Source organism: Vicia villosa, linkage group LG1, assembly GCF_029867415.1.
Source record: "Vicia villosa cultivar HV-30 ecotype Madison, WI linkage group LG1, Vvil1.0, whole genome shotgun sequence".
Lineage (NCBI taxonomy): Eukaryota > Viridiplantae > Streptophyta > Magnoliopsida > Fabales > Fabaceae > Vicia > Vicia villosa.
The window spans coordinates 116018531-116032592 of NC_081180.1; the positions used below are offsets into that span (position 1 = coordinate 116018531).

At 35.4% G+C, this 14062-nt stretch overlaps 3 protein-coding genes across 3 annotated transcripts; all 3 read left to right on the forward strand.

Annotated features, from left to right (window-relative positions):
* The first annotated feature begins 3181 nt into the window (after positions 1-3181).
* On the forward strand, positions 3182-4518 carry LOC131652275 (uncharacterized). Its single transcript, XM_058922094.1, has 2 exons — positions 3182-3393; positions 4224-4518. The coding sequence occupies exons 1-2, from the start codon at positions 3182-3184 to the stop codon at positions 4516-4518; spliced, it is 507 nt and encodes a 168-aa protein (XP_058778077.1).
* A 123-nt stretch (positions 4519-4641) lies between these two features.
* On the forward strand, positions 4642-4992 carry LOC131652281 (uncharacterized). The gene has a single exon (XM_058922107.1). It carries the CDS (start codon positions 4642-4644, stop codon positions 4990-4992), a length of 351 nt encoding a protein of 116 aa, XP_058778090.1.
* A 3106-nt stretch (positions 4993-8098) lies between these two features.
* On the forward strand, positions 8099-13315 carry LOC131643936 (magnesium/proton exchanger). Its single transcript, XM_058914305.1, has 9 exons — positions 8099-8259; positions 8579-9059; positions 10014-10189; positions 10683-10801; positions 10882-11033; positions 11169-11293; positions 12311-12527; positions 12634-12763; positions 12895-13315. Exons 2-9 carry the CDS (start codon positions 8693-8695, stop codon positions 13190-13192), a joined length of 1584 nt encoding a protein of 527 aa, XP_058770288.1. The 5' UTR covers positions 8099-8259; positions 8579-8692; the 3' UTR covers positions 13193-13315.
* The last annotated feature ends 747 nt before the right edge of the window (positions 13316-14062 follow it).

Consider the following 14062-nt stretch of genomic DNA (forward strand, 5'->3'; position numbering starts at 1 on the left):
GCAGTAATATAAAGCAATAAAAGGGAAGGGGACAATGAAACCAGCGGATCCCCAATGGGGTTTGACACAAGTAATAATAAAATAAAAACGAGGGGCAAAATTTAGGGTTACCGACTATGCGAGGCTTTGACATTTGGCAAACCTGAAAAGGCGGAAAAATGGCAAACAGAAATAGGGTGAGTGCATTATCGGTTCGGAGGCAAACATTATAACCCTAAAAATAAAGAATAATGAAATTTAAAAATAAATAAAGTAAATAGACACTTAGCTTCGGATTTGATCTGATATGGTTGGCGGGAAGCTTCGGGGTTAACCCTGAAAGAAACAAGGCAGGAAAGGAATGAAAGCGAAGCAAACCCTAAAAGTAAAATAATCTAAATATAATTTAAATTGAATTAGAATTAAATTACTTAACTTCGAGATTTGTTGAAGGCGCACGCTCGGGACGAACCATGTTGCTAACCCTGATAATGCAAGGCACAAAAGAAAAGAGAATATTTTCAGTGTATTGGAATGTTCATCGTAAACCCTGATTAGGGCAAAAATTGAATTAACGTAACACAATCGATTTAATTAATTATTGGTCTCTCGACCTAATTAATTAAATCGGAATAAGAAAATCGAGGGTAAAAAATAATTTTTATGAATTTTTGGAATTAAAATACGATACATATGAATTTTTGAAATAAATAAAATAAATAAGTATAATTTAAATAAGAAAATAAAATAAATAAAAAATATATAATTATATATGAGACATATAAATGTGATTATGAAAATAAAATTATTTAGAAGTAATATAAACAAATGTGAAAAATAGATATGTAAGTGGTAAATATTAAATATATAAATAAAACTATTATAAATAAAATAGAGTAAATATGTATATTAATTAAATAAGTAATAAAATAAATAAATAAATATTATTATAAAAAGTCTTTTTTTTTAAAAAAACTTATCATTAGTTTAATAATAAAAAAAAATTAATTTAACATATATATATATATATATTAAAAGGGCTATATAATTAAAAGTAAAAAAATTTGCAAAAAAGACTTATCTTGGTCAGGTGTTGCGCAGGCGTGTGGATCTTGGTGCACCTGCGTCTCCAAGGGCGTTGGATCAACTGGCTGTTCAGATGAATGGACGTGATGATGAGGGAGCACCGTAGCAGGTGTTTCATAACGCATGTGATCCACCTGGGTTTGAAAAAAACGCGCGCCAAAGCCATCCAGTGAGGAGACGCCACGTAGTTGTCTTCAACCTCTCCTCCGTCGTTTTAGCTCTGGTTCTAGCTTTTACCAACGGACGCTTCCGTTGCTATAACCCTGCAGCTTACGAATACAAGCAAACCGATACAAAAAAATTTCGCAAGGCCACCAATACATTCGTCTGGACCTCACAAACTTACCTATGGCCTTAATTTGGTTCAATTTGACCTGTGCAAGAAAACCCTAAACAAAACCCTAGATATTCGTTCATGGCTAAACACAATTATAGTACCCAGAATTCAAATTAAAGATTCAGAAACAATGAACACATCCCAATAATCACATATATGCGAACGAAATTCGTTTATGATGCGTATTATGAGGTAATCGAGTAAGTTTAGAAAGGTGCAAACCGTGATGAATTTGGTACGTTTCTGGACGTATCCCTTGCGTGTGAGGAGTGGAATAGATTCAGGGAGGCTCTGGGAGGGTCCTTGAACGATTGAATCCTTTTGAATTGCCTTGTATCTTGATTTTGAAGTTTGAGATTTTTGTGAATTCTTGAGCTCGGTTTCACTTTCTTTGGCTGCAGATTTCGTGTCCTGGTGATCTGAGGGTGTTGTGTTTATATATTGGAAGGAATTAGGTCAACAATTATAGAAGGAATCTTGCCATATCTTTGATTGAATTTTGAAAAAAATATGATTGAAATATGATTTTAAATCTTTCCAAATTTACTCAAACTCAATATTTTTCACTCATTCTTGGAGAAAACGAGATCACATGGAATATGGGGACAAATAATGATAGGATTTGATTCAAATTGGTATTTTTTGAATATTTTGATTTTCATGATTTATATGAATTATTTATCACATTTAAAAGATAAAAAATTCATATAAAATCAAATAAATGCCAAAATTTTCGTGGGAGTTGGGTTTGAGGCTTTAGATGACTTATGGATCAAGTTTGAATGAAAACATCTTGGGCCCATTTGCAAAAATTTTCAATTTTCTTCACATTTTTCTTCCCAAAATGACCCAACTTTGACAAGGCCTATCTCCCTCAATTTTTGAGGTATGGAAGTGTTCTAGGACATTTTGGAAACCTTAGAGAGTCCTCTAACCAATGTCTTTGGTCCTATATCAAAATCATTTTTCATTCTCATTTTATGACCTTTTGAAAAAAATGTCTTTTTGTTGACTTTTGAAAAGGACCTATAATGTATGAAGCCATATCTCTTAAACCATTGACCTATGGGCTCTGATTCTTGAACCATTGGATAGAGGAATGAATTCTCTTCAAAATGAGCTTTGGTGGGAATTTTTCTGATGAAGTATGAATATTTGGTGAATTTTCAAAGTTTGGTTGACTTTTTTAGTTCATGCCCAAAATAGTAACTTTTGACTTTTGACTTCTCTGATCTTTCCTTGCATCATCATGATCAACCCTTGATCAAATGATGATTTTAGGGTTATGAGGATGTTGTTGACCAAATATCTTGAGTTTTGACTATATATTGACTTGAAATGACTGTTTTGCCCTTGAGAGTCGACTGTTGACCTAATCAGGATTTGAGGGACTAAATTTGCTCTGTTTGACTTGAAACTTTATATGGATATACTTTGGGATGTTGGTGAACCTATGGAACCACCTTGAGCCATTGATTCAATGATTTTCCATTGAATTAATCAAACCCTAGTTCAGAGCTTTTGTATAGGAGAGTGTGTTTTGGAGCTTTGTCTTTTGATTTGGTTTTATGTATGAAAAATAGCATGGGCAAATTTTGGGGTATGACACCAATATAGAAAATATGCCTACAAAAATGATAAACGACCTAGACGGTGGGTATTCTTTGTCAACTGTGACATTTGAAAACCCACATATCCCAAACGTCGGTCCTTTAGAGGTAAATCAACCTAACATATCTTATTGCGTTTATTGATAGTTCTAGCTCTAGCGAGGGTTTTATGGAAAATGGTAGTGAAACATCTAGTGCCTCTACTGAGGAGAGTACTAACGAATCTTCTGAAGAAGATGAAGAGATGAACTTCTGTAACCTTGATATGAGGGATGCAGTTGTCCATCTTTCTTCCTCTATTATGGCTTATAAAGATCTAGATGTTGCCATAGCAACTCCGAATGGAGGTGGACTCACTATTTTGATAGAACTTTTAGGGCGGCATGTGTTTGAGACTTTAGAGATATATATAAATTAGGGATCAATCAAGAAGTCATTGGTGTTGTAACTCAGTTATTCACCTCTGGGTGGATCTTGCCCAAATACAATTCCAATAACATCATTCTTCTCCCTAAGTACAAGGGTGATGATACCATGGAGTCTTTTAGGCCTATTGCTCTTGTCAACTTTAAATTCAAGATTATAACTAAAATCTCGGCAGATAGACTTAGTTGCTTCATGCCTTCTTTAATTTTTGCAGAACAAATAAGGTTTATTAAAGGGAGATATATTAAGGACTGCATCTGCACAGCCTCTGAAGCCATTAATTATCTTCATAACAACTCCTTTGGTGGAAACTTACCCCTCAAAGTGGACATCACCAAATCCTTTGACACTATAAACTAGGATTTTCTCTCGTATGTTCTAAAAAAGTTTGGTTTTAATGAAGTTTTTTGCAATTGGATCAAGGTTATTTTCTCTTTTGCCTTTCTTTCTAACTCTCTGAATGGAGCTCCTAGAGGTTTTTTCAACTACAATCGAGGGGTTAGACAGGGAGACCCTTTCCCCTCTCCTTTTTTGCCTGGAAGAGGAGGTCCTGAGCAGAAGCCTCTCTCGGCTACTTATGGTTAGTGATATGAAGCTTATGATTCTAGTAGTAAAAATTTCATTCCTTCACATGTCTTGTATGCTGATGACATCCTCATCTTTTGCAAAGACAAGCTCTCCAATATTGATATGTTGGTCCCTCTTTTTAGTAAATACTTTCTTGCCTCTGGTGGTCAGCTTGTTAACACATCTAAATCCTCCTTTTTCTTTGGCTCCATCTGCAGATCCAAGATGGAAATTATTCTCAACAGAACTGGTTTTTCTAGTGGTTTCTTGCTCTTCACTTATCTTGGAGTGTCTTTGTTCAAAGGTAAGCCTGAATCTCCTTACTTTAGACCCATTGCTAACATAATTCTTTCTAAATTATCTGGTTGGAAAGGTTCCAATCTTTCTATGGCAGAAAGAGTTTATTTATGTAAATCCATAATTGAAGGAATGCTAACCCACACCATCTCAGTTTATGTCTGGCTTGTTGCTCTTCTTAAGGAAATTGAGAAAGTTGCTAGGAATTTTATCTAGACAGGTTCTATTGTCAAGAAGAAGCTTTGTGTTGTAGCTTAGAACAAAATGTGTAAGCCATAGTCTCATGAAGGGTTAGGACTTAGGTCTCTTCTAAAGCTTAACGAGGCTACTAACCTAAAGATGACTTGGGATCTCAGGTCCAGCCCTGAACAGTGGGCAGTGATTCTCAAATCTAGGGTATTAAAATATATGTCCATTATCAAGTATCACATTTTCTCTTCAATTTGGTCTACTGTTAAAACTGAATGGTTTAACATTAATCACCACTATGCTTGGATTTTGGATAAGGTCTTTAACATTAACGTTTGTTTGGATAGTTGGTGTGGTTCCCCTTTGGTGCTCAACACTTCTGTCGAGTTTCTGCAGCAACATGATATATCTACTAGCTCTTTGGTTTTTGATTTCATCTACAACAGATCCTGGCTACTTCCAGGATTTGGTCAGACCTTTTCCCTTTCAGCTAAGGCTTAATCCTCATGATTCCTTGTACTTTCAAGAAGCCTATAAGTTCAAAAATCTTTCTTCTCCTCTGAGTTGGGCTAAAATTATTTGGAGACATGACATTCCTCCATCTAAATCGCTTTTTATTTGGAAACTCGTGCTTAATAAGCTGGCTACTGATGACAATCTTATATTAAGGGGCTGCCAGGTGGTTTCTATGTATAGCTTATGCAGAAAATCGTTTGAAACATCGCATCATATGTTTTTTGAATGCATATTCTCCAAGAAAATCTGGTTTTGGTTTTCCAAAACCGCTTAACTGCGTTTCAGTCCAAATAATTTGGAATCTTGGTGGACTTTTTGCTCCACAGAGAGATTCAAACAATGCTCCATGCTTCTTATTGCAGCCTCAAACTTTATTTTGTATAGCTTATGGGAAGCTCGAAACAACAAAAGATTCAACAACACTAAGCCAAACGTCAAGCATATCATTCAAAGAGTTTGTTTGCAACTGCTCACATTTTCTCATATCTCTATTGCTAACTCTTATCTTTCCATCCCAGACTTCAAACTCATGAAGGCTTTCAACATTACTATCAGACCTCCTAGAGCACCAAACATAGTCAAAATCATTTGGCACCCTCCATCTTTTGGTTGGATTAAGTGCAACTATGATGGAGCTTTCAATCACAATGGTCTTCCAGCAGCTTGTGGGGGATTGTTCAAAGATCATAAGAGCAATTTCCTTCTGGCCTTTGCTGACACGGTTTCTTGGAGGTCCTCTTATTTAGCCGAATTTGTTGTTGTGGTTCGTGCTATGGATAGAAGTGGAATAAACTTTGGATCGAAACAGATTCAATTTTAGTTATTTAGGGTTTCTCTAATCCGACTTTGATTCCTTGGCAAGTCAAAGTTGATTGGACTGCTTGTATAAATTTTTTCATTTCTAGGCAGTTTTTTATTTCTCACATCTACAAAGAGGGCAATTCTTGTGCTGATTTTTTTAAGCAAATTTAGGCCTCAATTGTAACTCTCTCACATTTTTTGATTCCATTCTTATGAGAAGCATGTAAGGATGTAACACCCTGAAGTACCAAGTGATTACCTGTATGCCCAACTCCAATCTCTCTCTGATCTGGTCGTCCGAGCGTCGTCAAGAACCATGTGATGCCCCTAGTCCACAAAGACCTCATCTATCTGCCAGCGGGTCATCAAGATAGGAGCGGAGATAAGAGGGTCCCGAGGTATCGTCTGACAGTACAAACTTTCGCATGACGCGCTCCGGAAGATAACGAACAATGATGGTCGAACTGGCAATCAACCATCCAGAATATAGGGCAAAGTCATCCCACAAAACCGTCTCACGGTGAGCAGCATATCAGTCGTATCAGGTGTCCTCTGCAGCGATGCAATCAAGAGCGTACTTGTAAGGCTCCGACACTTAGTTCCCTCTAAGAGGGATGAAGGCTATAGCACGCGGCATGACCTCAGTGTAGTCAGGCACCTCTCCCCAGCCAATGATCATGGGGAAGTGCTGTAATATCCAACCCTAGAAAAAAAACACGGGGATCAAACATTATGACAAATATATATTGAACAACTTTGAGAAAAAGTAGAATGATATAAGATTGTTACCACTAAGAGGGAACAACTGTCAGCCATATTCCTTTTGTGCGGTATCCGACAGGTACATAAGTAAACGACATACGTGTACGAGGAGTTGGTGTCCATGAACAGTTGAGTGCCTAACAAAAATAAGAAGTAACATCTCAGCACCCGCTGCCTGTGTATGTCCTCCTCTACTACGTCACCAGCATCCTACTGTTCCGCAAGAGCTCGGCCTCGTACTGCCGCATCAAGAAGGAAAACCTCACGTGTGCGCCGCAAGTCTTATCCACCTCCTCAAGCGCATCCTCAGGATCAGCCCCTAGCTCAACAATCAGAACCTCCCTTGCTTCCTCCTTGGTCAGCCTACCGTGACCAAGAAGGATTCCCTTGATATGTATATGCAAGAGGAAAACGATGTCGTCAAGCGTGATGGTAATTTCACCATGTGGCAGATGGAACGACGAAGTCTCTGACACAGGTCCTTATGTATCGTGTGGTACCCTATCTGACATTGGTCCTTCAGCGCAGAAGCTGCAAGGGCATCTTGGAATCACGACTCTGTAGGCTGCATGAGATTAGCAATCTTTCGACTGTGGTTGTAGAACTTCTGGGAAGCCCTATCCTGAAAATTTCCAAAGAAAACACTGTTAATAACAAGCAAAGTTAAAAATAAAAAAAATCAGAAACTGAGGACAATTAAAAAAGTAATAAGTAATAAGTCTAATAAATTTTACCTTTCGTCCATATATGTCTGGCTAAATGATCTTCATACCCTGTCAGCAGGGATTAATCTGAAGGACCCCCTAGATAGAGGACAGACGCCTCAGCCGTATCAGCCTCTGTAGATGCACATACACTAAATTTTCCGTAGATGTATCTACGAAACTTCTAACATTTCAAATAATTGGGCTTGTTCCGTAAATGCGTCCACGGAACGACCAAACGATTCATATGTTCCGTAGATGCATCTACAGAACGTTCTGCAACTTCAGAAACGCAAACATGGCGTAAGTCACTATTCACATTGTTTCTAAAGTATGTTTCTAAAAGTAACCAATGATTTCAACACCTAAAAATCTACTCAAACTCTATTACGAAAAATACTCTAAAATAACTAAAAAACTCAAAAACTCGAAAACTTATCGATTAAATTGAGTTTTAAAGTTGTTGAAATGTGTTGATCGTTGATGTAAACTTTGTCGGCCGAACTTGAGAGAAAAAAAACAACTCTGGTGAAAGTTTGATTTTTGAGTTGAGAGAGTTTGGGAGTTTGAGAAGATGAAAAGTGAATAATGAGAGAGGAGAAAAGTCTGGTGCGAATATAACATCAAATACTTTCGTAGGTGCATCTACGAAATAAAACAACTTTAAAATTAAAAAAAAATAATTTCAAAAATACATCTGCAGAAATAAATTAAAGGGCATTTTTTATAACGCGCATATTACATGAAAGACAAAGGGGTAAGGTAGAGATTATCAAAATACACTATGTTCGGAAAATAGTTGATTGTTTTTAATCATTTAAAAAAAATCCAGTGAAAAATTATGTTTCACACGGAAGAGACAGAAAACGAAACTGGGTGGGTACCATGCAAACACGTTCCATAAATTTCACTCATGCTTTTCTAATTGAGTAATTAATTCCATCATTGCCGCCGGTAACATCTCCGGCGAACTCTACCTTCGCCGGTAAGTCTCCGATTCAAAAATTTTCCCTCTCTTCGCTGTCAATTCAATTTCATGATTTCCATTCTAATAATCTGATCAGAAATCATAACTTACATTTACACAATTGTTTTAGGTTATCTCTAATTCATCACTGAACTCAATTTCTTCAATTATTGCAGCTACAATTCATACATGTGGTTATTGTACTTCAATTATTTCAAAAAAATAATAATCGAAACTGGCTTTTTCTGAATCTACTACAACTGATACTGACTTAACTTCAGAAATTGTTTTCCATGGTTTTGTTGTTTTGATCAATTTTCAATTTGCAATATAACAGGTGGTGTGAATGTTTTCTGTTGTGAACTTGTGATGATCACACATAACTGATCTGAAATTTTGGACTGATTGAGACCCTGTTGCCACTTGGATTTACCCAAGAAAGGTTCATAAAATGGTTGGGTTCTTGTCCAATATTCTGGGGAATGATCTGAAATGTGAAAGCTACTTTATTTTTAGTGGAGAAACTGATCTTGGGAATAATGTTAGGATATTTTTGTATTTTCTTGCTCTTGCTTATTGTTTTATTGGATTATCGGCTATAACGGCCCGATTCTTTCAATCTATGGAAAATGTGGTGAAGCACACAAGGAAGGTTGTGGTGATAGATCCTGTTACTAAAGGTGAAGTCGTTACGCATGAAAAAGTTTGGAATTATACGATTGCAGATATTAGTTTGTTGGCGTTTGGAACTAGTTTTCCTCAGATTTCATTAGCTACTATTGATGCTATACGGAATCTAGGGAACTTGTATGCTGGAGGTTTGTGCTTCAAAGCTTTTGAGTTTTATCTTTCTTATGATGGATGTTAGAATCATGTTTTATATGTTCATTGGTTTTGGTATTGGTGAAGTTGAAGTTTGAATTTATGCCAGTAATTAATGACTTTTACATTACAAATATGACAGTGTTGTCTGTTTATCTAATTCCGCTTAGTGGAAAAAGGCTTTTATTGTTGTTAGTAATTAGTGTCACTATTTCTCATGTTAATATGTATTTTTCACTTTGACAATTACCTTTTACTGAAAGATTTATATTTATCTGGTTAGCCGGGGGAAAAACTAGACTTATTTGTTATATTTTGAAGTACTCTATTAATAGACTAATAAACTGATTACTCTCTCTATTTACCTGTTTGCTTATAGTTGTAACCTCTTTAAGAACTTTCCGGCTACACCTATGATTACCACCATACCTAAAGAATCAATTAGTTGCTAACAGCCTTAAACTGTTTTAAAAAGAATATTTCATTAAAATAACATTTGTTTTCTAAAGTATAATTGCAAGGAAAAGAAAAGAGATTTGCTTTCATCACTAAGATTTGAATGCATGAAAAGCTTGTTCCAAACTTACTGTCCCTAGAAACCAAAGTTGACTTCTTGTCATGTTTTATCTTTATAAGGATAATGAATGTTGAATCTGTTACTAACTTTTCCTCCTGACTTTCTATTTTTTATTTGCATAAAAACTTTTTGCAAAAACAGATTACTCAGCAAGTTAATAATTTTTGGATTTGTTACTGCTGGAAAATCGAAAGAGTTGTTTAATGAGTGAGTTGAGTGTTGTGATCTCTTCTTTCCTTTTGAATAATATTTGATGTGGCGGTATGAGTATCTGTTTTATTCTGATCTTCAATTGCTTTTTGTTTCTTGAGGGGCTTTAAACTTCTGAGCATTATTTTAACTATAATTCTCCATAACTGTGCTTAATGTTCAGGTTTGGGACCTGGAACACTCGTTGGTTCTGCTGCATTTGACCTCTTCCCCATCCACGCCGTTTGTGTGGTAATTCCAAAAGCAGGAGAATTGAAAAAGATTGCTGATCTAGGAGTATGGATAGTGGAGTTATTTTGGTCATTTTGGGCTTACTTTTGGTTATACATAATTTTGGAGGTAGTACTCCAACATTCTTTTGTTTTAAATATAGTAAATTGATCTGTTTTCTTCCTTTTCATTTCTATTAACTCATTTATGGACGTGTAAGAACTATAATTTGAGCCTTCATTTCTCACTAGAAGCCTTCCCTCCTTAGAAACTGTAATTGACCTATTGTGAAATTTAGGGAATGATAGAGTAAGAAAACTTTGGAGGCTACCTCTCACTTCAAACTTCAAAGTATCTTAGATATGTTTTTACATTTCCATGGCCATTATGTATAATTATGTTCGCATCTCCTAAGTTGGCGCTGAATATCTAACACAAGCTTGTATCCAAATCTGCAAGTTAGGATAATTATAACTTTGTTACTCACACTTAGGTTTGATAAATTTATAAATTCAAAAGTTAACTTATAAGTAATGATCTTGTATAACTGTCTCAGTTTGCTTGTTGTTTAATCATTGATTGTCCTTTTTATGCGGAATATTCACCAAGAAGTTGAATGTAGGTATGGACTCCAAACGTGATAACCCTGTCGGAGGCCTTCTTGACAGTACTTCAGTATGGATTACTGTTGATTCATGCTTATGCTCAAGATAAACGTTGGCCCTATATTTCTCTACCTATGTATGCGCTTCAGTTTGTTTCGTGCTTTAGAATAAAATTTCAGAAAATTTTTCTATTCTGACACCTCATTATATTTGAAGTGCAAGAGATGAAAGGCCAGTGGATTGGGTGCCAGAAGAAACTCCTAAGCAAAAGTCCCAAGAGATAGTGGAGTGCTCTGAGATATTTCATTTTATTGAAGAAAACAGTGACACTGTTGATATTTTTTCCATTCATTCAGAAAACCCCAGAGGTATCTGTTCCACCTTAAAGTGGTGAAATTTGGCTTTACTTTCAATGATTTCTTCTCCTGAAACAATTTTCTTATTATGAGAAACATTCTTCAATGTAAGAATAATCTTACGTCACCATGTGTTCTAATTTGCAGATGGGTCGTACATAAGAGTGCCACAAATAGAGGAAGCAGAAAATTCTAACAAAGTTATGGAAACAGAGCTGGAGGATACCAGTTTGCTTACTATATGGAGACAGCAATTTGTTGATGCCCTGACGGTACTTTATTTATAGTGCTAGTGTCTTTGAGATTAAATGTTGATATCACAAATTCAATATAACAACCACAACCAAATATTACCCGTTAGTTGAGGCTATATGGATCAATTGGTGTTGTTGGGCTCTTCAAAATCCAAAATTTTAGTAGAACTATTTAAAGTAAGGTCTTGTGACCAACTCACTTCATTAACATTGTTTGTAATACTGCTAATAACTTACAATGGCTTAGTTAATCAGGGGATTTTGTGGATATGAAGGCCTGCATATAGTGCAGGCCTCTTATGACGAGATTTTTAGGTTCATTATTTACTTTTTTTATTTAATAAATGAATTATGTGATTGCTTGTTATCAAAATCACTAGAAAATCAATTAAAATTTGAATATGATTGCAAACCAAAGCAGATGAATAGCCTCATGGAGTTTACAGGACAAATTGGATATTATTTCATGATTCTTTGTTTAGTACCTGTTAAATTTCAGATAGGCCATATTTCCTTATAAAGTACGGTAGCTCATTGTAAACAATTTTTTCAACTTTAGTGAATCAGTTTAATAATAATGATTCCACACTAAGAAATTACGAATAGGAAATTGTAAATTTGAATTTTGTAACCGGTTAAGTTTTGTAGTAATAAATTTAAGATGTTGATTTTAATATTTGCCCTTATTGTTGAATTTAGGACTCAGATAGAATGTTGTTTAATGAAATGCATAAAGGATTTATTCATTGTAAAAAGGCAATGCAAAGTTTCGAGTCAGTTTGGATAATTGAGCAATTTACTAACACTGCATCCTTTGATAATGAAGAGATGCACTAGTTTATGAATGGATTAATAAAAATTGAAATTTGAATTCTAAATTTATAATGGAAGGATTAAAATTTTTATTAATCTATTTAATAATTCATATCTTTAATAAAGAGATGCATTATTTCACTAATAAAGAGTACTTATGCTGGAGAATTCTAACAATATATCGTCAACTTACGATGACTAGTCTATAATTTTATTCAACAGGTGGAGAGCCAAGAATCTAAAAAGATGAACAATATCTATATCCGCATAGCTAAAATATTCTGGCAGTTGTTGCTTTTGCCATGGAGATTTATGTTTGCTTTTGTTCCACCGTGCCATATTGTTCATGGATGGATTTCTTTCATATGCTCTCTGCTTTTCATCAGTGGGATAGCATATATTGTGACTAAGATAACGGATCTTATAAGTTGTGTCACAGGTTTCCTTCTAACTAAGTTATTCCAGTCCACTTTCTTTACATTTCGTTATACATCCAAAGTTGTCTTGTTAATTACTTCTTTCATCCTTCTTTACCTCTTTAACAGGAATAAATGCCTACGTCATAGCATTTACAGCACTAGCCAGTGGAACCTCATGGCCTGATTTAGTGGCGAGCATGATTGCTGCTGAACGACAAAAAACAGCAGACTCTGCAATTGCAAACATCACTTGCAGGTCTTTATCTCAATTTACATCTCATTCTTGCTTTTGGATATGTTGGCATTGGACTGCCACTCCTGGTTCTATGAAGAAGCTTTATAGAGTGAATGAGCTTAAAATAACTTAATCTTTGATTATTTTTGCAGCAATTCAGTGAATATATATGTTGGCATTGGTGTTCCATGGCTTATTGATACTTTGTACAATTACATAGCATATAGAGAACCTCTCCGAATCCAAAATGCAGGGGGACTTAGTTTTTCTTTGATTGTTTTTTTCGCTACTTCTGTTGGATGTATCTCAGTTTTGGTTGCTAGGCGTATAGTTTTTGGCGCGGAGCTTGGAGGACCAAGGCTTTGGGCATGGATTACCTGTGCATTTTTCATGCTGCTGTGGGTGATTTTTGTTGTACTATCTTCACTTAAGGTTTCCGGATTCTTTTAGAATGGTATTTGGAAAACATTTGTAGTCATTTAATTTATCATACAGACCCTTATCTATTGTTCATTGTTACATTATGTTCATTGTTATGTATGTTTCCAGCGTGCCTACCTCCAATTGTCATCATCTTCCTTAGCATTTAAGTTTTTTTCCCTTTTATTTTGATGTATTTCATACACATTTTTTGTTTGAGTTTTCTTTTTTAGGAACTATACAATTTATGTTGAAAAATGCTTCTTCGGAACTAAGCAAATTATTGTTTATAACCGGCTTCAGGTCAGAGTTATCAATAGCGGGCTGATAGGGGCGTTATCCTAGGATAGAGGCTCAGAGCGGTGACCCTCCGCTATGGAGGAGCGGTTCGTGTCTCACTTTGAGATAGCGGACGCTATTTGACATTTAGTGGGTAGCGGTAGTGGAGCGCTTCCCGATCGGAGAGGATTTGAACTATTTTGAATGCGAAAATCCAAATTTACCTTTAAAATAAATAAACATTGAGGAGTTTTGTGATTTTTTTTTTCAATTTTCCCTTACATAGAACACAAAATAGAGGATTCGATTTTCTTCTCACACACTTTTGCTTCAGTTTTTAGTTTTCTTCTTACAATCTTCTTTTCTGGTGTCGCCGCCTCGGTCTGCTTCAATTCTCAACGCCACCACCACCATCTTTGTTTTTTTAGTGTCGCCATCTACAATTCCCTCTTCTCAAGTTGGTTTTTATATCTATTTTGTTCTTTACTTTTTTTTCTCTCTGTTCTTTTTAATTTATTTTCTTTGTTAGTCTGTTTTTTTAAGTTTTTTTTAAAAAAATTTTCTCTTTTTTTTTTAAAAACAAATTAAACTATAGGTTGATAACAATTTTAAAATCGTAAT

Excerpts from the sequence above, each read along its gene's own strand:
- LOC131652275 (XM_058922094.1), top strand. The coding sequence starts at position 3,182 with ATGGAAAATGGTAGTGAAACATCTAGTGCCTCTACTGAGGAGAGTACT. Across the intron at positions 3,394-4,223 it reads TTGATAGAACTTTTAGGGCG|ATCCAAGATGGAAATTATTC; the intron begins GCATGTGTTTGA and ends CTCCATCTGCAG.
- LOC131652281 (XM_058922107.1), top strand. The coding sequence starts at position 4,642 with ATGACTTGGGATCTCAGGTCCAGCCCTGAACAGTGGGCAGTGATTCTC.
- LOC131643936 (XM_058914305.1), top strand. The coding sequence starts at position 8,693 with ATGGTTGGGTTCTTGTCCAATATTCTGGGGAATGATCTGAAATGTGAA. Across the intron at positions 11,034-11,168 it reads TCATTCAGAAAACCCCAGAG|ATGGGTCGTACATAAGAGTG; the intron begins GTATCTGTTCCA and ends TCTAATTTGCAG. Across the intron at positions 11,294-12,310 it reads AATTTGTTGATGCCCTGACG|GTGGAGAGCCAAGAATCTAA; the intron begins GTACTTTATTTA and ends TTTATTCAACAG.